Here is a 23392-nt window from a genome sequence, read left to right as displayed (position 1 = left end):
AGTCAGTACTGTGCATGTGAGTAAACACTACTCAGGCCTTGTCCACACTGAGGATTGCAGCCAGCACCAAACCAGTAGAGTAGCTGCACCAGTACAAAACCACTATGGCAGGCAAACAAATCTTCTGCAAGCCACAATTTGTACTAGGGTAGCTTACCTCATTTTCAAGCAGGCTACCCCTCTTTCTGCTTTGCTGGTCTATGCTAGGAGTTTGCACCAATGCAGTAGCACTGACTGGCTACTAGTGGTATAGCTAAAGCAAATCTCTCATGTAGACAAGAAGTAAATAAAGGATATACAGTAAGACCATCAATAAGTAAATGTTTGCTATGTCCCAGTTACTTGCTTATTTTTATTTCACTGTGATCACAAATCAGAAGAATGTTGGCCCATGATTATTTGACAGTGTCTTCCTACCCCACCCCCCAAATCTATCAGAGTCTCTCCCCATCAGTTTTATAGAGTTCCAGCTGTGGGCCAAGATTGATGTCCATGTTTAATTAGCTGCTGTCTTCATTTCAAACTGATTGATGGAAAGCATTTGCCAGCCTTATCTGATTAACCTAAACAGTTGGTTATATTAAGAGAGGTATGCTATATATCCAGATGTTACATTTCCTACTGAGACTGTGCAGTGTAGGATGGCAGTAGGGAGGATTTTTCATGCTGTTTCTTATGAATAAGAGTTGTGCTAGCTAAGGTAACATAGCATGATTAGTTTCTTTTCCAAATTGATAAGAAAAGAGTCAGGGACTGATGCAGTGTGGGATGGCAATAAAACAGAATTCTTCTTTAATCTTTCCTTGTTGCTTTTAAAGTTGATGATAGACAGAAGCCAGGAACAAACCTGCTTTTTGCATGATTTACTGGAGGGAAATAGTACCCTCAAGGGAAAGCATAGGGACTTTTTGCAGGTTTTATTAAATGTTGCTTATTATGATTGTCCACTTTAGTCAGAGTGAATCAACATCGGCAACGGTACAGCAAAGCTGAGAAATATTGCTGAAGGCCACTGTTTCATACTGTTAGCAGTTAGCAAACTGTTTGAAACTAAAGAAAGTGGGGCCTAAGGGACCCTGAAGAGATGCCTAGTTAAAAGGGGAAAATGTTTTCCAGCAGCTTTGAAACTCCCTTTTTTTGGTCACTGTGTGCTTGGCTCTACTTCCAGGTGTTGCAACCTCCACAAGGAGGGAGACAGATGTGACAGGAGATTCACTGGCTTGTCCTTTTATGAAAGGTGGGCCCACAAAATCTTATGCAGAACACAGCCACTGATCAAAGCGGATACTGGAAAAGGATCTAGGATTCTGTGTTTTAGATTTGCAAAATCTCATCAGTTGGATTTGGTTTTTCTGGCTGTTGCATCATGCAAGCTCATCTTCAAGCAGGTCTGCCTCAGAATTTAATGTCACATACTTACTCCACAGCTTCCACTTTCCTGCCCTCACCAGCGCTTTACTGTATACACAGCACTGTACTAATGCACAGTGTTTGTTTATATCTGTCAAAAAGACAAAGCCACTGTGGCCATAAAGGGACAGAGCATGACTGGCTTTTGGAAAGAAAAGGTAGAAAGAACCTCCCTTTACCTTGAACACCATGCATGAAGACCATTTACATTTACACTTCTTGGGCTGACAAAGGCATATGGCATACTTAGCCCCGTACCCCTGGGGATGAAGATCATATTGAAGGGAGGCCTGTGACCTATTTCTCCACATTATGGAGCAGAGCAAGCTGGGTGGATTAGTGAGGGTCATACCTCAGGAATGGATGTACCAGTTGTGCTCTGGAGGCAGTTTCTACCTCCGCTGACCCTCCTGTGGGAATCCCAGTCTGGTGAACCTGCAGAAGACTGTTGAACTGCAAACCGCCTCTAGCGGTTTAACTGTATGAGTGTGGGATGCCTAGAAAAATGGTGGCTTTAACTGTGCAAGGTGGCATGTGTAATGAGAGAAGGTACAGTGGTTCTCATGGGGCTGGGGAATATCTAGAATCCTTTACCTTGCAGTTAAGCAGAGCAAGAAGCAGATTTCCAGTCCCAATAGACTTCCTCAGGTCTGCCAGTCCAGGGCTCCTCTCTAAAAACTACAGCAGGTTTGTCAGAGAGAGCAGATCTCAGCAGGAGAAGTGAGCGGTGAATTTGACAACTTAGGCTTCAACTCTCCCTTTCAAAGAGGGGCTAGCAAATGATGAAAAGGAGCAGGGAAAGTTGAAGCCCAAGTTGTCAGAGATGAGCTTGCAGCTCCATTGCAAAGGCTACGTCTACACTGATGGCGGCAAATTTGCTGCTGTCAGATCAATTTTTCCAGTTTGATTGAGCAGCAGTGAAGACCTGCGCAATCGATCTGGAAGTCGATTTCATAAAAACCACCTCACCAAAAAGCATAGCGCTGCATTGACAGCGCTGCATTTTCAGTTGGCATAGCGCAGTGGGAACAGCACGCTAAACAGAAGTTACGAAGTTGACAGGAGGTATGCAAGCTACTCTGCATAGCTTGCGTAATTCCCGTCAACCGCTGTTGAATTTTGCTGGCAATGGAGACCAGGCCAAAGACAGCTGCAGTGTTAGAGGACAGAAGTAGCTGACAGAGCAGAGCAGTTCCATTGGCTTTTCTTGGTGGAGATCAGTTAGGATAAAAGGAATAATTCTTTTTGTATTTAATTTTAAAATTCTGGAAAAGTGGCCTATGCCTGTGATACTTTGAAAGAGAGAGAATGTAGCGGAGAGAGAGAGAGAAACAGGAAAAGATGTTTGTGGTTGTTTAGCCAGCAGATTCCTAAAAATAAGAGACTGTCAGGATCAAATTTCAACAAGGGAACATTTCTTAATGTTTCCTCTGCAAAAATTAATAAATAGTCTTCAAAAAAGCGACATGGAAAATGCAATTGTTGTCTGAAGCGTCAGGGTGCCAAATTTTGGAGCCTGAATCCAATCATTAAAGTGTGAAATAGAAAGATTTCCAATTTTGTGCCAATCTCAACACAACCTCAGCTATCAAGTCACTATTCATGCCTGCCATTATTATAGATGGCACTGGCAGCATTACCTGTTATTAAAGATACCCCACACTTCCCCTTATAAGACCCTGTTTTCAGTTGTTCATAACTTTACCAAACTTTAACTGTTCAGGATGAACTTTTCCTGGTGAATGTCTGCCTCTGGGTGAATTTTGTTTTTGGAAAGTTTAAACCAAAATGCTTCAGCCATTTCCATGAATGAGTTTACAGAAAGATACATCGTTTAGCCCATGTTAAAAAAAACTGGTGACCTTTAATTTGAGAAGCTCTAGCCCTGCATGCTGTGGAGCAGGTACTTGAAATTTGACAAGCATGTGGCTTTGGTGTCAAGAATATATGCCTTTTGCGATCCCCCAGAACATCCACCCAAATTATCAGTCTTTGAAAAACCACAGCTCACACACGTACTGTAGAGAGGATTTATAGTTTAGCAGCTAAAAACTCCAATGAGTCCATCAGCACTCAGCATGCTCCAGCCCAGGGTGATCAGGCATTTCCCTATAATTGCAGTTCAGGGTGGGTAGGCCAGGCACAGGCCCCAAAACTGAAAGAGGGAAGCCTCTCTCTGTGGAACATGCGATGTCTCATCTTCTGGGCCCAGGCAGTGTGGAGAAGAACACTACCTAATTTGAATGCAGAGGGGTCAAGAGCCAAACCTGGGTGTGCTGGGGAGTAGATTGGGATAAGAAGTCTGGGGTGAAGGAGACTGGAATTGGAGGCTGGCAGGGAGGGAGATGGTGGCTGGGACTGAGAGCCACGGTAGGGAAGACTGGGACTGGAGCCAGGGAGGGAAATGGAGGATGAGGAAAGACTTGCAGGTGGGCAGGGGACTGAGATCAGAGGTGGAGCTGAGGGGGAGCCTGAGGCCAGGTCTGCACTTAGCTGAATATTCAGTGGCAGTCGACGGGAGTTACACAAGTGACGCAGAGTTGCTTGCGTAACTCCCGTTGACTTCTTAATTTCCATCGTGTGCGGCGTCTTCACTGTGCTGCGCCGATGGGAAATGCATTCCCATCGATGTAGCGCTATGCCACTTGAGGGGGTGGTTTTAGTGCATCGACTTCCAGATCGACTGAGCGGGTCTTCACTGACCACTCAGTTGAGCCAGAAAGATCGATCTGATGGCAGCAAATTTGCCGCCGTCAGTGTGTACATAGCCTGAAACTGTCAAGACCAAGATTGGGAACTACTGGGCAGGGGAGACAGATCTAACAAGGAGCCAGGGTGTGAGGGTAGAACTGGGACAAGCTGGACAAGGGTCCCAGCCGGGCAGGAAGACTGAGATTGGAGGAGAAACCCAGGATGGGAAGCCCACTGGGAGCCAGTGGGAATGTGAAAGATGGACAGGGGGAACAGTGACCAGATGATGGGGAGAGGATGGTGGGAGAGAAACAGATTAGATGGAGATGCTAGGAGAGGAAAAATGGGAACTGGTGTGGCAAGGAGATTGGGACTGAGTGCGGGAGGGAGAGAAATTGGAAGTAGGGGGGCAGATTGGTGCTCAGAGGGGTGGACTAAGACTGGTTGGGCAAGGACAACTGGAGTGGGATGAGATGGGACAGGGCAGAAGGGTTCAAGCTTTGGGTGGGGCCTTAGGGTTGCCAACACTGTATTTCAAAATAATAATAATAATAATAAGCAGTGCTCACCTACATTCACCAGGGATATTTCTTGCTGCTTTTAGCAGCACTCAGCAACTCCCAATCTTGTTGTACAAAGAGGAAAAAATAAGGGATGTCCTTTGTAATAAGTTGGCAACCCTAGGCAGGGGGAAACGGGCAGAATGGTCTGTACCCACCAGAGAACACTGCCCTCTGGAACCTGGAATGCAACCCAAAATTCCTGGGGTTCTCAACATCCCTCTGCTGCCAGCAAACATCTGTGAAACCTACTGGCAAAGTGTGTCCCCCATCCCCCACTAGTGCTGGCCCACAGAGAGGAGACACGTACCTTTGCTATCAGTTACTTTGTTAGCTAAAATGGGAGAGGTCTGTGGTGGATCTAAAGGTTCCAGTCCTGTTGATGAACTATATTTATGTCAATATGATGCCACATGATGTAATTTCTGGGGGCAGAGGGATGCAGGGGGTCAGTTTGTTTGTTTTTAAATCTGAGAAATTCCACACACCGTTAATTTGTATGTTAAAAATATTATTTAGGTTGTAAAGTCAAGCACTCAAAAGTCAACCTTAATTCTGGCATTTTCTGACTTTTGAATGCTTGACTTTGCAACACAACTAATGCTCTTTAACAGCATGTGTGTAATTATTAATATATTACATACATCTCTATCCTGCCGTTGTTACTCAGGCAAAACTCCCAATTGACTTAAGAGCTTTGGAAGCTTGTGGTATGAATTGCTATATATTTTCTGTGTTCTGTAACTAAATTAATGGTTGTAACATCCTTAATTACATAGGTGATAAAGCTGCTACTTGCAAGCAGAAGAGATACTTAACAGCTGAAGAGCAACAGATAGGTCACAATATGATACCACATAGTGATATTTCCTCTCCACATGGCTTCTTAGGTCATTTACTCTCTTCTGCACTGCATAATGAAAGAGATTATCTGGCCCAAGAGGAGCAACTGGGCAGTGACTAAACTACCAGTGGAAGAGGTCAAGGTGCCGTCACAGAAATTATTCTAAATTGTCTTTGATTAGACAATAGTAGAAAGGAGTCTTGCAAAATTCAGGCAGTTAGATTGGATGAATCAAATAGTGTTTTCTCCCCCCAATGGCTAGGAATCTATGTATTACGTGAAGCACCATTACATTAATGAGTTTTTGTATTTTTAGAAAATTCACCTGTCGTGATTGCCAAAATAGTATCAAAATCTTTATATCAAGAAGCAAAACATCTAAAATTTGAAAGGTGCTTAAAACTCAACCAAGAATCTCTCTCTTCGCAAAAAAGAGAAGAATATTTCAAGTATGAGAAAGCAGAGAAATTAACTTTTGTTTTAGCAAGTGGTGAAGTCTGCTTGAAACACAGATCCGTTTTTAGAGTGACCTACACGACACCTTCATGTTAGTACTGGAGTGTAATTGGTATTATACTGCAGTAATACATTATGGCCAAACGGTGACTAATTGACAGTGCAGCCAAATGTCAACCATTACAGCTGTACATATGTTGAAAAGGACTGTATGACAGTAGCATCATAGTACATACAAAATGCAGAAAAGCTATTAAGGATGTCATAGCTACATAAGCTGTTGCATTTATTCTTGGGAAAGCATATTCTGTGGCAAAATTCAATGCAAGACTTTTTACTCACATAACTATTGGACTACCGATATACTGAATTAGCACTCTGTGCTATATCTATGGACAGAGTTCTCATCAAACCTTTAACTTCTGTTGTGCAGACAGTCACATATAGGTTTAAAGTCTAATTAGAAACTGTTCTCTGATTTAGTCATCTACATGTAAAAAACTAATGATTTGTCAATCAATGTGCAAAGGAAATGAACAGACTGATTATAGTAGTCGTCATTGTCTCAAATAACAGATTGTTCACACTGTAAATTAAACTTTATATCAGGAGGATGCAGAGGGACTTGTCATTTTCAAACACACATGCACTAATGCTAATTTGTCATTCTTGTAGTGGATCTCTGCATTTGAAACAGAGGTCAAAATTCAATGTGTTTATGGACTAGTGTGTGGTCATTGCTTAGCAAAGGGAGAAGTTCTCTGAAGTAAGAACAAGAGTGTTAACTAGTTTTGTGCCATTAAATTTAAAAAAAAAAAAAAAAAAAAGACTTGCTAGTGTCTCAGGAGCACACACTGGATTAACTGTGACTTGGAAATCCTACAAACTAGAAATCGTATTTGACATTTTGTTTCCTTTAGAAATTTCTGTCTATATTTACACTTTCTCAGAAAGTCAGATCTGAAAATCCCACATTCATGAGGATGCTTCAACTTAATTTTTGATGTATGAATCCCATTCAGAAGAAAATGAATCCCCGGTCAATATTCTGTATTATTAGTCATATGTAGGATAAAAATCCAGATAAAGCCCTTTAACAACACTAAGAAGAGACATTGAGTGGTGGCAGATTGTTGAACAAGTGTTTCAGAGGAAATCTGTCTATACCTTGTAAGTAATCCTCTAGATAATATGCTAATGCAATAAAAAGATAGGTCTCCCTATTTTTTTAAAAACAATCTAAATTTTATGACTTACAAGTTACTTTTTTATTTTTAAGACCTATAAAGGATTTATTTTAGGCAGAAATTTTACAAGTGGCAAAAGGGCAAAACTATTAAACAATGATTATGGATTAAACTATTTAGTACAGAATACTCATTCCTTCCAGCTTGCTTGATAACTGAACAACAACAATTCGCACCACCAAGCAAGTATCCGAACAACCAAAAGTCATTTAGGGACTACTACCACTTCACGCAATGAAATCCATGTACTCTCAGACAATTTATATTATTTGCTATATTAGCAAATTAAAGACCACCTACCTTCACAGGTCCATACTCATAATCGGATCCTTGCAGCAGATGCAGAAAAGACACCATGAAAATATTCAAGGTTGCCCACGGTTTGTACATTCTGATGTTTAAGATCCACAGATTACTACGCAGTTGATATCATACAGCTGGAAGGGTCTGTTTCGAAATGCATTTCTCAAAACAATTACAAAATAAAAAAGCTTCCAGAATTTCAGTTGTAAATCCAAACAGAATTTGCACGTGAGAAAGTAAGTAACTGTTGCCTCATCTAGCACAATTATAATTCACCTAGACAATGTCATTTCCTAGACTGTTCTTTAGATACATTTGAAAGAAAAATTTAAGGGTTTGCTTGATTTTATCTGCTATTCTCACAAGTAATCAGGTACAGATTCACATTAACTTTATTGACTGATCCCCTAACTGGACCCACAAAGCGACTCAATTCATTTGTGGTCCAGAAAATTTAAAAATATGCTATATTCTGTACTCTGCGTTACAGCTGCCTTTTAAGATGGTAGTATAACTGCCAATGTTTTGAGCTACAGAGAGCTGTAATCCAACTCTGTATTAAAACTTTTTTCACAACCCTCGTGGAAGCTTGCAGAAGCATGTGTCTTAAATCTGATACAGACTTTGGCAGAAACAGAGTCAAATTTTGGCTCTAATCCCATTCTGTCCCTACCAATAGCATAGCAGTTTTTAAACTAACTGATGCAATCTAGACTGCCATTATTTTAAAAAGATTACCTGAAACATGAAACTGCAGCACACTTTCTTACACAGCACACGTATTACGATAGCTAGTTCTTTTATTTAAAAAAGAGGGGAGGACCAGATACTCTTTCATATCTTCTTGGCTATAAGTTTTGCTTGATGGAGTTTCACAAAGGAAATTAAATAGTTTAAATAAATAGTTTTCTTTAAAAAGACCTTATGAAGCAATAGATTTTAAATGAGTAAGTATTTTTATTGCAGTAAAAGAGAAATATATTTTTGTGCACCAAAACAAAAAGGCCTTAATACATTTTCCACACATATTTGCATATATATATATTACCGAAAAAATGTAGAGTTAACACTCAAAAAACCTTAATCACATAGACAAGCTTTGATAATTAGGTATATTAAGTATATATGGCTGACCTGATCTAGTAACTTTTATTCATGTGGGTAGTTCCACTGAAGGCAACAGGAATACCCACATGTGTAAGGGATGCAGGATCAGACCCTACTGATGTAAATATGAAACCGCCAGCCACATTCTTAATGTTGCAGATCATTGGTTTCCTATCTTTGACTTCCAGGTGGCAGCTCTCTCAAATCCGGCTTTTGCATTTCTGTAATCATCAATGGCTTGTATAATTTCTTCCTGAGTATTCATCACAAATGGCCCTACGATAGAAAATAATTTTAATCCAGTATTTTCATCTGTGATCTCTTACTTCATAGAGAAATTATTTTGAAACACACATTGTTACATTATTTGTGGCTTTAGTCTTTTGCCATCTGTTTTCTGAATGCAACATTCTACCCCTGACTACCCCAGCTTGATCCCAGGGATTGTGGTTTGACCCCTCTGCACTGGTTCATTCAGAGATGGCATGGAGATCCCCTCACCAGGCAGGTTTCGCTGAATCTTCCCCTCTCTCCTATCTTAGGGTGACCCCCTCCATGGCCCCACCCCTGCCCCTCCTCTTCCCCTGAGACCCTGCCCCCTGGCCAGAAGCTGGGCCATGGTAAAAGCCCACCCAGGGAGCCTGGGTCACTGTGGGGATCCCCCAAACTCTCACCTGCCCTGAGTGGGAGGCCCGAGAGCAGCCCCGGCCCATGTCCACATCCCCCCCAGGGCGTGCTGATAGGGCAGCTGGAGGGTCTGGTGTTCTCCAGTGGCCCAGGCTCCCTGGGCAGCTTTTACTACTGACTGTCTCTGGCTTCTGGCCTGGGGCGGGGCCTTTGGGGGGAGAGAAGAGAAGCAGGGAGTAGGGCCTCATGGGGGGAGGGCTAAGGCTCACCTCAGGCCCCCTTCCCTCCCCACCGAGAAGAGGCTGGTGCCCTCAGACAGGTGCAGAGCAGCACCGCAGAGAATCCAGAACAAATGCTGTCCCACAGTCATTCAGCCTGGGACCAAGATTTGAACTCTGCATTTCAGGACCATCCTGTCCAAGGTGGTCAGGTGCCAGGTGGTCACCCTATCCTATCTGTGTGTGGGTGTCTGTTCCTCCCATTCACCCCCACCCTCCATTTGCAAGGGGCATCATAGGGCTTCTAACAGGCCCTTTACCAAAGGGGGAATTTCACTCTGTAAGAATAGTGCAGTTTCCCTATTAAATTAAATCAGTTAATTAGCTCATCATTTTAATTTATATGCTATTTAATTTTAAAATATTTTAAACTCAAATGCCTCATTTAACCTTTGGCTTCTCTGCTCTCCTTCCCGCACTGCTATCTGTCAGAAGTACAGCACGTGTCCTTGTTTGCTTTACTGTAAACTTCCCTTTGGAGGTACTGCTTCAACAGGCTCCACTGTGGGGAAGTAGTGTGTCCTAGTGGATAAAGCACTGGACTTGGACTTTGAAAACCTTGGTGACTGTGGGTAAGTCATTTCATCTCTCTGTGCTTCAGTTTCCCCATCTATAAAATGGGGATAATGAAAGTGATATCCTTGGTAAAGCACTTTGAGATCTACTGATGAAAAGTGCTGTATTAAGAGCTAGATGTTATTAGAAATTCTTAACTGTATCTCTGGAAGGTCTATGGCCTGTGTTACAGAGGAGGTCAGAGCAGATGAAAACAATGCTGCCTTCTCCCCTTGGAATCTATCGTATTTACAAAATAAAGTCAAATGCTGCAGGCACAGATAGTTATATTTATACTCCCCTTTAAGGACCTTACCTAAAGCCCCCTTAAATCAAGAGAAGGTCTCCTCTTGACTTCGATGGGATTTGAATCAAACTTTAAAGTTCTTAATGAAAATCGGGACAAAGCAAAAAGAGTCAATAGAAGTGTTTAGAAACTCTAACTTAACTGATTTTCTAGGAAACAGCTTGCTGATACTATCTGCACCCATGGTTCCCAGCTTTCCCTCTGCCCACCGCACCATGTCATATCTTAGATCTGTTTCGTTTTCCAGTATAAAACTACCACCCATTGCAGTACTACCTAAGCACTTTCTACCAAAAAAGAAAAAAATAGCAATAGTAAAGTTCCTAATGGATTTGATGGAGTTTATTCAGTTCTCATTTCTGTCTATTCTCCCACTTGTCTTTTTTCACCATTTGTGCACAGAAGGCTTTATATAGTTCTGTGTATTGCTCTACTATTTTTTATATTGAAAGACTAGACAGCAGTTATATATAATAAACTTTACAGGTCAGATCCTTCTCTGGTGTAAACCAGCATAACTCCATTGAAGTAAACAGGGCTATGCTGCTTTTCACCACCTGAGGATCGTTTTTACCTCACCTGGTGGTTAAGTAGCCAACAGATTAATGTTTCAGCTGTTAGTAAACTTATTGTAAATTAAAAATCTGTTTTAATTAAGTATATTTCAAATATTTTATAAAATGAAAATTATTTCGGTATTTGTATTTTAAGCATTTTAAAAGCAATAAAGTATTTTGGTATCATATATGTATGAAAATCTTTTATGAGATTCCCTTCAGGTTTCTTTTGTGGCTCTGTTTTTTTTAGACATAAATTCTCAAGCACCTCTGTTAAAAGGTCTCATTCTGCACCCATTGAAATCAATGGGAGTTTTACCATTGACTTCAATGGGAGCAAAATCAAACTCTAATTTTTGCTTTACTGTCCGTCCCAGAGTGATCACTTGGATTGTGATCCTTGTTGGCTTCCTGCTGCCCCCTCACAGCCCTGTACTCGCTATCTGTATTGCGGGGAGGGAGAAGGAGAGCAGCCACTGTGGGGTGCTATTTTCCATGCAGCCTAGGTAGGTGGGAAGCAGACAGGCAGATGTGGACAAGACTCCACCCAGCCTCCCTCCCTGACATCCCAACAAGTCAGCTAGCACACAAGGGGAAATAATCTGCACAAGGGCTGGCACACTTTACTCTTTCCCATTCCCCTTCCCCAGACGAAGGGTATAACCATGGATCACACTGTGACTCTCCTGAGGCAGAGCAATTATATACAGCACCTTACACTAGCGTTGTCCACAATTCAGCCTTTGATATAGACCAGGTTTCACATTATTTTTAAAATGCTTCAAACAGACATGGATGGAAAACATGCTAAAAGTGAAAAGCTTAGTACTTTCAAAAATATAGTATATATTATTTTTGGAATATAAAAATATAAAGAATACACCTTTAGTCCAAGAGCACGATGTCACAGATAAAAAAAAATGGCTGGGGAACATTGGAGGCACTCATTTTTAATCGTTGTATTTGTCATGGAGAGGCTTCAAAAGTTGGTAGGTGTGGGAGACGGACCAAATCCTTTTAATTCTTTTTGCTCGTTCACAAGACAGAACCATTAACCAGCCAGTGATTCATTTATTAGAAATGCTTACCATATTGTACCACGGATTCCTTAATTGGCTCACCAGCGACTAAGACAAAGTGGCTTATTTCAGGGCCCTAAAATGATAAATGAAATACATGAAATATCAACATATGTTTAGATTATGTTATTATAAATTACATTTAGATTAGACAACTATTTTACAGACTGTCCCAGGCTGACTGGCCCTTTACGGGGAGATGGGCTCAGCCTTGCCCGCCCAGTTACTGATTAGTCCCACCCCCTGCAAGTGAAACTGACTGGCTGTGGAGCAGATGGCTCAATTTATTTATTAGACCCAGCTGGGGAAGAGTTGGGTGATGCGGGAGCTGGGAGACTCAGATGGAAGGGCACTACAAGAAGGAAGTGGTCTCCTGTGACTGGCCCTAAAGGGACTGGGTGGAAGGGGTGGAGGATGCCAGGAAAGGCCAACCCCCAAGGAGATGGTCTGGATATAGGTTGGGAATAAGTATCCAATCTGGGGAAAACCAGACCAGGGAAAGGACTCCAGGGAAGAAACCCTGAGGGCCAGTTGCTCAGGTAGGACTTGGGCCTTCAGGAGAAGGTCTGGAAGGCCAGCACTCTAGGAGTGAATGTGGTGAAAGGGTAGCCCAGGAGCAGCAGAGAACCCTTTGGTTTTATGCTCTTTGGACTAGAGACTTCTACTTGACAGGGCCTTTCTGAGGGGAGGTAGGTTTGTTGCAGGATGGTTCTTGGGACTAAGAGGGAAACAGAGGCAGAGCTGCAGCTGCACTGTGCCACAGCAGGCCTCATGGGAGCACAGGGAGGGGATGGTGCCACACAGACAAAACAAGGAACAGATAGTTTTCCTCTGGTATCAAATTCTTTCTGCATAATATCTGCCCACATGTATACTTTAGTGTTAAAATTCAGGAGAAAATAAATTCCTTTCAGTTATTTAACAACCGCTTAAACCCAAGGACAGGTCCAGACCAACATCTCCACATGCCAGACAAAACAAAAAGAGAAACTTTGGAAACAAAATTCATCTTAATCCAGAGACATGCAGCAAAACATTCAGGGAGTGATTCTGCGAAGGCTGCTCACAGTAGTCCATCGAAGCCAATGGGACTACTCACATGAAAAAGGATTTGGGGGATCAGACCCTAGATTATCTCCAATTAAACTGGTAGTTTCAGGCTGCAACAATAAAATATGAGCTCAATAAAAGCAGTTAATTAACCCTGATCTCAAAATAACATATGACTTCACCACATTTTTTGCATTTGAAACCATTAGTTATAGGATTCTGCATCAATTCAAGGTTCTGTACTAAGCAAAGTTCAGGAAGCTAACATAATTCCCAGCTAAAATCATTAAGCAAGTATTTGTAAATTGATCCTATGAGAGGATCTACACATTCCCTATAACTAATCCACACACAGAAGACCTTTTGTTCTACTTAGAGTTACAAGGAAAAAGAAAAATTGGGTCAATTATCTCAAGTGTCTGAAATAAGGATCTAATTTAGATTTAATAAGATATTTATGACACAGCAATTAAAGGCTGATTTTAGGTTTATCAATGAACAGACACACATTATTAAACTTCTAAAAGATAGTTTTAGTAAAAAAACTGCTGTTCAATATCATGACTATTGCAACCAGAAACTTCACTCTAGAATACTGAGTGACACAGTGTTTTGGAAATGTAAAGCTAAATGCTGAGTTTGATCTGTATATACTTTTGTATTAATAATGATCAAACAACCACTTTTAGGATTCTATCTGTACCAAGCACTTTTCAGGATCAAGGCCTTAAATATCTGCAGGATGATTGTTTAGTTTTAACACATATGAGGGACAATAACCATAAATTCAGTGCTCAGTGTACATATAAGGCCAGATTACACCACTAAGGCCTAGCCCAGAACGGGGGGCAAGACAGGGCACACACCCCAACAGAAAGATCCAGGAGGAGAGCTGGTAAAAAAAAAAATGCAGAAAAAAGTCATCAAAATTTAAAATAATTTGAAATTTTTCAAACAGCTCTCTCTCTCTGGGAGACACTGTGCCCAAACCTCCTGGAGATAGCAACTGCTGTGCCACCCTTCATTTCATATTTATATTACAGTAACATCCAGAGAGACTCTTCTGAGGATCAAGACCCTATTGCACTAGGCGCTATACACACATATCCAAGGAGAGGGTCCCTATGCTGAAGAGGCTGCAACATCCCCTCTGTGGTAAGCCAGAGCTGCTGACTGCTGTGGAGGAGTGGTGTTCCAAAACTCTGCATTCTCTCTGCCCTTTTGATGTAGCTCATACCCTTCAGGGCACTAGCCTGCAGAGCCACTGATCAGGAGACCAAGGGCTATAATTGTGGCTTCCTGCTACTTAAGAGATGAAAGAGAATGGAATCTCTTTGTGCTCTCTCCCCTTTGCACGCTTGTGCCTGGGCTGACCACAGTGTGGCCCTCAACATGTGTTTACGTGACATGTAAGTCAGAACACAGCTGAAATGGTCACGAAACATGAATTACAATGCGTGCAACGAATTCCCAACTCCTTTGTTTTTCTTGTTACTTCAAAAATGCCCTCAAATGTTATAAAATAGAATAAAAACCCCTTGCTTTTGTCTGTAAAAAAAATCTAAGAGGAAATCTAACATTAAAGAAGAAAGGAAATAGAACAACACCAAAAAAAGGGGTAGAAAGAGCTAAGATGTTGCACAGTAGGAGGAAAGGAAGAGAGGCAGGTTTCTGGTGGAATGAATTCCACATCCAGTGCCCACTATAGCAAAGAGCTGGTCACCGGCTGGAATCTGACGCACTGCTGTGGTCCTTAGAGGGCAAGTGGTGTCAGAATATAATTACCTGTCCAGATGAGGGAAATGGAGGAGGTGACAAATAAAGCCACAAAAGGTGTAAAAACCACAAAGAACAATTTCAAATCAATCTGACACTTCACAAGCAGTCAACGTACAATAAGCAAGAACAGCGTAATAGGTTAACAGTTCCCTGGAGCAGTGAGCAAACGTTGCTGCATTCTGAAGAGACTGCAAGCGAAAGAGATGAACTGCTGGATGCTTTGCAAGGAGGAAATTACAATAATAGAACCTCATTGTCTTAAGGGCATGTGTTGCTATTGCAAAATTACCAAGGGACACAAGGGCGTAGACTGCACCAATTGCACAACTGAATAAACACTTCTGGACCATGCCAAACACATGATTTATCAAAGAAAGACAAAACTGTTAAGTCACAGCAACATGCTTAACCTTGCTCACTATCTGCAAGTGATTCCCCTTAGTTGTCAAGCAAGAGACTCCACATGGCTACTCCTACCCGCCAGGATGACTTCTGTATTGCTAGTGCTGCAGACAAGGTAGATATATTTGGCACTTAACTTACTCCTCAGTTAGAACAATATTATATATTTCAGCCAGGAATAACATCAACAAAGCTGATATACTAACTGCTGGGTTTTTAGTGCAGTCTTTTGCTTACAGAGTACACTAAAGTTCTACAGTCAGGCAATCAAAGTGGCTACTGATTGAGAGCACATGGGATATCAAAGAAATCTGACTGAACATTCCTCACTTATAGTAGCTTCATGCAACTGAACAGCTTTTGTGAGAGATTGTCCCATTGCTGCACCTTTGGGTTGAGGTCAGATTACATCCAAGTGACAACTACATTTCTTCAAAGATGATGTACAAAGATGAAACAGAAGATGTAAGATTGGTTTCCCCATGTGCATTTTAGACTCAGGCCAGACCCTGGCTCGTCCACATAAGCTGTCAGTGGAACCACATGCATGAGTAAGATGAACAGAATTCAGCCCATCATGGTGAAACGCAAAAAAGATGCCCTGATATCTGTGAACTCATCATAATTACATGAAATGTTGGCTTTTTTTTTTTTTTTTTTGGTTTTTTAATCAGATCTCCAGTGCTATAAAATTTCTGGTAATAAGTGGCACAAAATACCTTGTCTCTATTTGACTGGCAAAGTCCCAGGGCCAGTCTCTCAGCTATGCTAAAGGTCCTTTCACACTGCTTTGCCGGAGTAAAGAGGCCTTAGAGTGAGTCGAAATGGTCCCCAGAGCCCTAGTTCCCAACCTCTGATGGAGAGGGTGTGGCCTGAGTGTACTATGACAATTTTCCACTTCCAAGCGCCCATAGGAGACAATGAGAAATAGAGTGTAAACTGAAGCTGTCCTTAGCCTAACTTAAACCAGGGGCCAGACAAGACTGCATGGCCATAGCATATAAGGAGCACAAGGTGGCTTAAAGCTGCTTTTATTCCCTCTATATGTCCCCCTTCCCATTCCTGCCTAAAATGCAGGAACTGAGTTACTGATGCCTGGATCCACAAAGGGACTTAGGCACCTAGCAAATCACAGGAACAAACTCATAGACTTTAAAACATTGCAGGCCACAGAATCTCACCCACCCACTCCTGTAATAGACCCCTAATCTCTGGCTGAGTTACTGAAGTCCTCAAATCATGGTTTAAAGACTTCAAGTTACAGAGAATTTACCATTTACACTAGTTTAAACCAGCAAGTGACCTGTGCTTCATGCTGAAGAGGAAGTCGAAAACCCTCCAGGGTCTCTGCCAATCTGACCCAGGGAATATTCTTTCCCAACCCCAAATATGGTGATCAGTTAGACCCTGAGCATATGGGCAAGGCCCACCAGGCAGACACCTGGGAAAAGAATTCTCTGCAATCCACAAAGCTTGTCAGGTGCCTAGGCTCCCTACACAGTGAATGAGGATAGGTGCCTTAGAATGCTTTCCACAAAGCCAGTGCACTAGGCAGGGAGCACCTAGCCAATGGGAGATGTGAATCAGAGGGGTGTATGCTAAGTCCCGTCCCTCTCACAGAGTTAGGTGCTTGTGTCAGGTCTGCAGGGAGGCAAACTAGGGGAAGAGAGGCACGCCTTCACCTAACAAACATATGGGACTCAGGGGCTGCCTAACTCCACACAAAACAGCCAAGGAGTGGGGAGAGGTGAGGAGGAGCTAGTTCAAATCCCACCCTCTGCCTGATGAGAAGAAAGATTTGAACAGGAGTCTGCCACCTCTCAAGTGAGTGCGCTAACCCCTAGGCTACAGGATGTTCTGATGTGAATCTCTCCTCTTCCAGTTATTCTACTTTAATTGAATAATTGAATATTAACAGGGGCCGGAGACAATGAATGACTCTATAGCCTAGTGGTTAGGGCACTATCTTGAGAGGTGGCAGAGCCCTGTTCAAATCCTTTTGCCCTATGAGGCAGAGGAGGAACCTGTACTTGTGGGCTCCTCCATCCCACGTGAGTGCTCGAACCACTGGGCTAATGTTTATAAGAGAGCTCCTCTTTCCCCCAGGCTGTTCTGAATGGAGTTAGGTGGCCTTTGAGCAGACTGACTAGATCTGGCCCCATGGGTGAGTTAGGCAGAGGGCCTGAATTCCTCCAGTTCGTGGGTTGCTGTAGTGCTTAGGCAAGAGATAGGTGCCCAGACAGAAATGTGTATGCCCAGAATCAGACATAGGCCCCCAGGGAACTTTTACCACAAAAACTTCAGCATGGGAGTGAATTTAGGCACCTGCAGGGTTAGGCAGGAGCTGGGTGGGAGTTTTGTGGTCACAGTGGTGCCTAAAAACAGGATGAATGTGCCAAAGTACATTTGTGGCTATGGGCCTGAGTAACTGAGAATCAGGCCCCAGAGTACGAGATCTCAACAGAGCAGCTGGCCTGGTGCAGCATGGAGAGTCCAGAACAGAGACAACCTCCCGCCCACAAATGTAATCTTCACACAGAAAGATAGTAGGTGTAATGGAGATAACAGATAAGAGAGCTATGGAGGAACTAAGCTGAACTACAGGGTTTGAGATGGATATATGGACTGCGGGCTGAAATTAGGACAGGATAACATAAGTATTTATTTTTCTGAAATGTTTTGCCCATTGCTGCTCCTAAGACACTCTCTTCTGGTATATCCTCAGAGCAATATAGGCATCTTTTCACCAAAAAGGTTAGTAGCAATGCTACTGAAAATGAGGTAGGATATGAAGCTAAAATAGGGAAAGAACACATTAAAAATTACTTAGACAAGTTAGATGTCTTCAAATCACCAGGGCCTGATTAAATGCATCCTAGAATACTCAAGGAGCTGACTGAGGAGATATCTGAGTCATTAGCAATTATCTTCAAAAAGTCATGGGAAACAGGAGAGATTCCAGGGACTGGAATAGAGCAAATATAGTGCCCATCTATAAAAAGGGAAATGAGAACAACCCGGGGAATTACAGACCAGTCAGTTTAACTTCAGTACCCAGAAAGATAAAGGAGAAAATAATCAAGCAATCAATTTGCAAACACCTAGAAGATAATAAGGTGATAAGTAACAGTCAGCATGGATTTGTCAAGAACAAATTGTGTCAAACCAACCTGACAGCTCTCTTTGAGAAGGTAACAAGCCTTGTGGACTGTTTTCAAGGACATAAAAGATTGTTAAAAGGAGGAGGGAGAAAAATTGTTCTAGTTAATCTCTGAGGATAGGACAAGAAGCAATTGCTGCAATGGTCTTAAATTGCAGCAACGGTGCTTTAAGTTGGACATTAAGATTATCAGGGTATTTAAGCACTGGAATAAATTGCCTAGGGAGTTTGTGGAATCTCTGTCATTTTAAGAGCAGGTTAGACAAACACCTGTCAGGGATGATCTAGATAATACTTAGTCCTACCTTAAGTGCAGAGGACTGGACTAGAAGACCTCTTGAGGTCCCTTCCAACCCTACGATTCTATGATTCTATGTGCAATAGATGGCTCCAGAGTGGATAGAAGGATCATAATTCATCTGGTAGTATAAACTATGCAAGTATAGATGGAGTGGTATATAACAGCAAAGCTATGAGAGTTATCATAGCCTTATCAGGCCTCATCTCCATTCCAGGACCATCTATTACAATAATGCACTAACTTAAAAAGAAAACCCATATGATAAAAGTGGAAATTTCGGATTCTTTACACTTACATTTACTGGATTTTAACATTTACAAATCTCAGGTCAATAAAAGGGTAAATCAGTTCCCTGACATCAACAAGGGATAATTAATGGCCTATCGCCTGTGGCTGTTTACATAGAAGTCAATGTATATTATACAGCATGTATATTATAAAGTTCATAGCTGGCCTTAATAGGATGATTATTTTCCACTCTTACGACATATAAAAAGTATTTTAAGATTTCATTTGGCACACTCCTGACCTTTATCTGATCTTATAACCATCAATAAAGTTTACTGAAGATTATAGTTAAATCCTCACATTGCATTTCCTATTAAAAAAGTCACTGTAGAAGGACTGGTTGATTCATAGATATTAGTAATGTGGTTTTAACAAGTCTCAGTGAAAAGAATGAATACTGGGTGGGCTTAGAGAATGAGTTCTTCTTTCATTCTCCCTTGAATCTGTTGCCCTTATACACAGCACAAACCTATTTCTAGTCTGGATAGGTATCCATGATTCCCTGCCTTTGACCCCTTGAGGTAGTCCCTCCAGGGCTGCCTTTAGACGATGTGGTGGTATGGGGAAGCTAGTACTACTCATGCTGGATGTGTTTGGTGAATCTATCGAGAACCTCAGTCTTCAAGACTGTCCCTCTGTCCCTTTTCATGACCAGCACCATTTGGTAGAGTTCACATAGACTTGGGAAGAGTTTCCTGAAAATTGGGAAGCAGCAAACAAATCTCCATTTTTTAAAAGTGGTAAAATAAAAAAGAGAGGGACAAGAGACAACAAAGGGATTATAGACCCTAGAATTTCATATCAGTTGTGAGGAAAGCCTAAAAATGATTTTTACTGGGATGGGAGAATCCCTGTAAACAGTATACACAGTTTAAAAAGAACAGCTGGGGGGATCCCCAAAAGGAAAATTAATACTTAACAAATCTGCAGTTCTTTGAATCTATTGCTGCTGTGATAGTTTCGGGAAATACAGTAGATAACATTAATCTCAAAACTCTGAATTCTTTTTCACACAATGTATTTAAAACCCCCACAAAGACAAAACAAAATCCCCCTTCCTCCAAAATATCTTCCTTATACTTCAACTGCAAGCTCTCCAGAGCTGGGACCATGTCTTTATATTTGTCTGTAAGGTGCCTACCACATGTTGAGGTATTTGCTAAATAATCAAGAAGTGTTTTTAGATTTTTCAGAAAGCACTTGCCATTGTTGCATGTCAGAGAAAGGTTTTAACCCATAGGATGAATATGCCCTTCTTTCCTATTCTGCATGTTGGAAGGAAAGACATTCTGAGCACCTTTTTTCCTCTCTACAGGGTCACTTCATTTCTCTCTACCTCCAAAAGAACTTTGTATTTGTAGCCTTTGGGTCTGGAATTTATTTCCCTCTTTGGTTTGCCAGATCCTGACTCTCCATCTGTCTTTTCAGGCTTTTCCCCAGGAAGATTGAGTGAGAACAGTTTAACGGGCTAGTAGAAGGATTGGAGAAGGTTAGGTTGGGAGATGTTTGCAAGTGGGAAGTTTCCATGAAGATCTCTGTTTTCTCCTGTATGAACTATGGGTGCAGGCTTGGTGAAGCACCCTGTTTTAATACTTTATTTAAGTGGCTTTATTTACACCTTGAAATGCACTTAGGCCTGGTACAGATGGAGTGAATACATGTGAATGCATCCCAATCTCAGCCTCTGCCACACACACTGCCCACCCCGTGATTCTTCTCAATGTGAGCGAGGAGCAGGACCTAACCAGAGATGGAGTCAGAACACAGCAGGAGGGCAGGGCAGGGAGAGGGCAGGGTGATCTCAATAAGGTGTAGATGGGGCTGGCTGAGATTCACATCAGGCAAGGGTTTCAACTGGGCCTGCTTCTCAGCAGTGACACCCCTTTTCACCACCACCACCACCTACTCACCAGAGGATCTCCAAAAGCCAGAGAAATGTTCACTTGGGGATTAGCTAGTTTCTTAAGGTTGGTGAAATTGAGCTTTGCCTTCTTTGGGAAAGGGGATACTTCGAGCCAGTTCAAACGTTCAGAATTATGAAAGGCATTACAAAGGAGCCGAACAAACACCGGGGTGAAATCCTGGCTTCACTGAAGTCAGTGGCAAAGCTCCCCCATTAGGATTTCCCCCCCAACGTAGATGTGTTTCTAGAGCAAGGAGAGAACTGATGTCTAGGGTGAAAAAAATGAGAAAACAGTTTTAAGACCAGTTCTGAAAAGGACAAGCATGCTGGGATGTCTGGCCTCTTCCTGGTCCTAACATTTCTCCTGGCATATTTGCACATACTGTGCATTAAAAGGTTGGGGTGTGGGAGGGAAGGTGATGGAAATACCAATCAAAGAAATAAAGTTAGTAATTCCCATCCAAAATCTTTTACAGAAATGAGTTATAAACTCCAAACAGGATAAGGCTCACCTTGTTTTCTAACTGAACACAGTCGCCATCGTCCAATACTGCGGTGTGGTGGGGTTCTATTTTTTGTTGGGCATCATCAGAGCCTATGAACAGACCAGATATGTAAAAAGACAATGCATGACATAATCAAATGATGAAATGTATCAAAAGTCCTTTCAAACTATTTCTGCTGAGAGCTATTTTACTGAAGAACATGCAAGCTTTTCTTGAATTCATCTTCCTCTAACACTCCCACTCTGTCTGTCACACATACCCAGTGTCCACCTCAGTTGTATTTTACTTTTAATTTCCTTTATGCAGCAGATGAACAAAAGCCATTACTTCCCCCTCTCCCCTGACAAGTCCACTTATGTGCATCCTCTGTTAGACTATGACCACAGAGAATAGAGTACTATCAAGTTGAGAGAAGAGGTTTGATGGAGATGAATGAAGCTGATACATTAATACATGAGTTCTCAACCTAGGGATTGCAAACAGGTCTGGGAGATGATGGCCTCCTTCCTTTACTTTGTGGCCAGTTGTGAGGGGAGACAGAAGAGTTGCTAAACTTTTTTTCTGTTGTAACATGGTGTCGTTGGATATAAAATATTGAGAACAACTTCACTAATACAACACTCATGTTAATAAAAGGGATGAAAAAAAGAGACATGGAGGAGACATGGGGAAAATAGTCATATTCTTATTAATGCTTTTTTATACATATTCAAATAGGATTTTTATTGATTTTAAGAGTGCATTTCACCTCCCAGTGGAGCAGCCCCACACAAGGCCCTACCCACTACTTGGACCCACTTACACGTTTATACTGAGAGAGATCTAAGTGGTGAATTGGACCTTATGTGGGCCCGCTTCACTGTTCACCTTGAATGACTATTAGTCACAGATACACAGAATTTGACTGGATTTTTTTTGGTCAATATGAAGACATCCCTTACCCCATCCTTGACCCCAAACTCTTGTCCCGACTTGATTTGTGGGCCTTTTAGTTAGCTGTAACTCAACTACCTAACTAAACTACCACCTTGAATTATGGTCCGAGTAAGAAATGACTTTATTTTCCTGAAATGACATTTCCAAGCACTTCAACATGGGGAGGGCTTTAAAAATAGGCAAATGAAATTGTACCGATCCCTTTTCAGACAAATAACATTTGTATATTGGAATTAATGTACAGCTTCTTGTAGGCTTGATAAACTGGTACAAAATCATGAAGAAACTGGAAAAGGATGTGTCACTATATGTCAAATGGAAGTATGGCAGTAAAATTATTTAAATGCTATCAAGCATCACCAAAAGGTCAGCTCTACAAGGATAGTGAATATGCTCATCTGTGTTCCTTTGTGTGCATATTATAGTTTGATATTCCAGGAGTGCTAAGCTGCTGGAACCAATTTGTTCTTTATACATAGAAAGAACACTGAAGCATTCATTATGAAAATTTAATTGGACTTTGCAAAGCAATAAAATAAAGTCTAAAAGTAGCCAATATTCTGGGCATTACATCAGCCTCCTTTTAAGAATGACCTATTACACTTCCTAGGTGATTTTTCTACTACTGTTCTTCCAAGGAATCAGCATTTAGACTTGACTAAATCTTCAAGTCTGCCAAGAAACTGCACATCTGACTTTATATGGGATTAATATTCCTTCCCACTCATTCTCATAGTGCATGGATGGGAGCCATAATGTTGTGATTTGAACGATCGCTTAAAATGAGGTACAGACAGAGATTTAATCTGTATGTTTCGTTCCTGTTCTAGCAATTTCTGGCTTCATGGTTGAATGGTAGGCTGTTGGCTAAATTTTGTAACATCTTACATTTATTTTCCAATATTGCAAAAAAAAAAAGACGATGAAAAATGTTTGCAAAAGAGCTGCAGAATAGCAGGAAAGAGGATAATGCCTATGTTCCCAGGTGATTTCTCTGATATTTGATCAACATCATGATTTTTTTTATGTTAAATAAAGTAAGTTTC

At 41.6% G+C, this 23392-nt stretch overlaps 2 protein-coding genes across 12 annotated transcripts in view; both read right to left on the bottom strand.

Moving 5' to 3' along the window:
- Positions 1-8093, bottom strand: part of VEGFD (vascular endothelial growth factor D) — a 39303-nt gene extending 31210 nt beyond the window's left edge. For all 4 annotated transcript variants that reach the window (XM_067566154.1, XM_067566155.1, XM_067566157.1 and 1 more), the window contains exon 1: positions 7509-8093. In XM_067566154.1, the coding sequence (XP_067422255.1) occupies positions 7509-7598 (90 nt within the window). In that variant the 5' untranslated portion in view covers positions 7599-8093. The remainder of the gene's footprint in view (positions 1-7508) is intronic.
- A 371-nt stretch (positions 8094-8464) lies between these two features.
- PIR (pirin) overlaps positions 8465-23392 on the bottom strand; it is a 90602-nt gene continuing 75674 nt past the window's right edge. For 7 of the 8 annotated variants that reach the window (XM_067566148.1, XM_067566150.1, XM_067566149.1 and 4 more), the window contains 3 exons: positions 21417-21499; positions 12031-12097; positions 8465-8894 (listed from right to left, as the gene is read on the bottom strand). In XM_067566148.1, the coding sequence (XP_067422249.1) occupies positions 8779-8894; positions 12031-12097; positions 21417-21499 (266 nt within the window). In that variant the 3' untranslated portion in view covers positions 8465-8778. Of the gene's footprint in view, positions 8895-12030; positions 12098-18422; positions 18461-21416; positions 21500-23392 lie in introns of all 8 variants that reach the window. The other variant, XR_010923272.1, reaches the window with a different exon arrangement.

The sequence above is a fragment of the Emydura macquarii genome, unplaced genomic scaffold, assembly GCF_026122565.2.
Source record: "Emydura macquarii macquarii isolate MOO-44397 ecotype Brisbane River unplaced genomic scaffold, CSIRO-AGI_Emac_v2 contig_2734, whole genome shotgun sequence".
Taxonomy (NCBI): Eukaryota; Metazoa; Chordata; order Testudines; family Chelidae; genus Emydura; species Emydura macquarii.
This window is presented reverse-complemented; position numbering and strand designations above follow the sequence as displayed.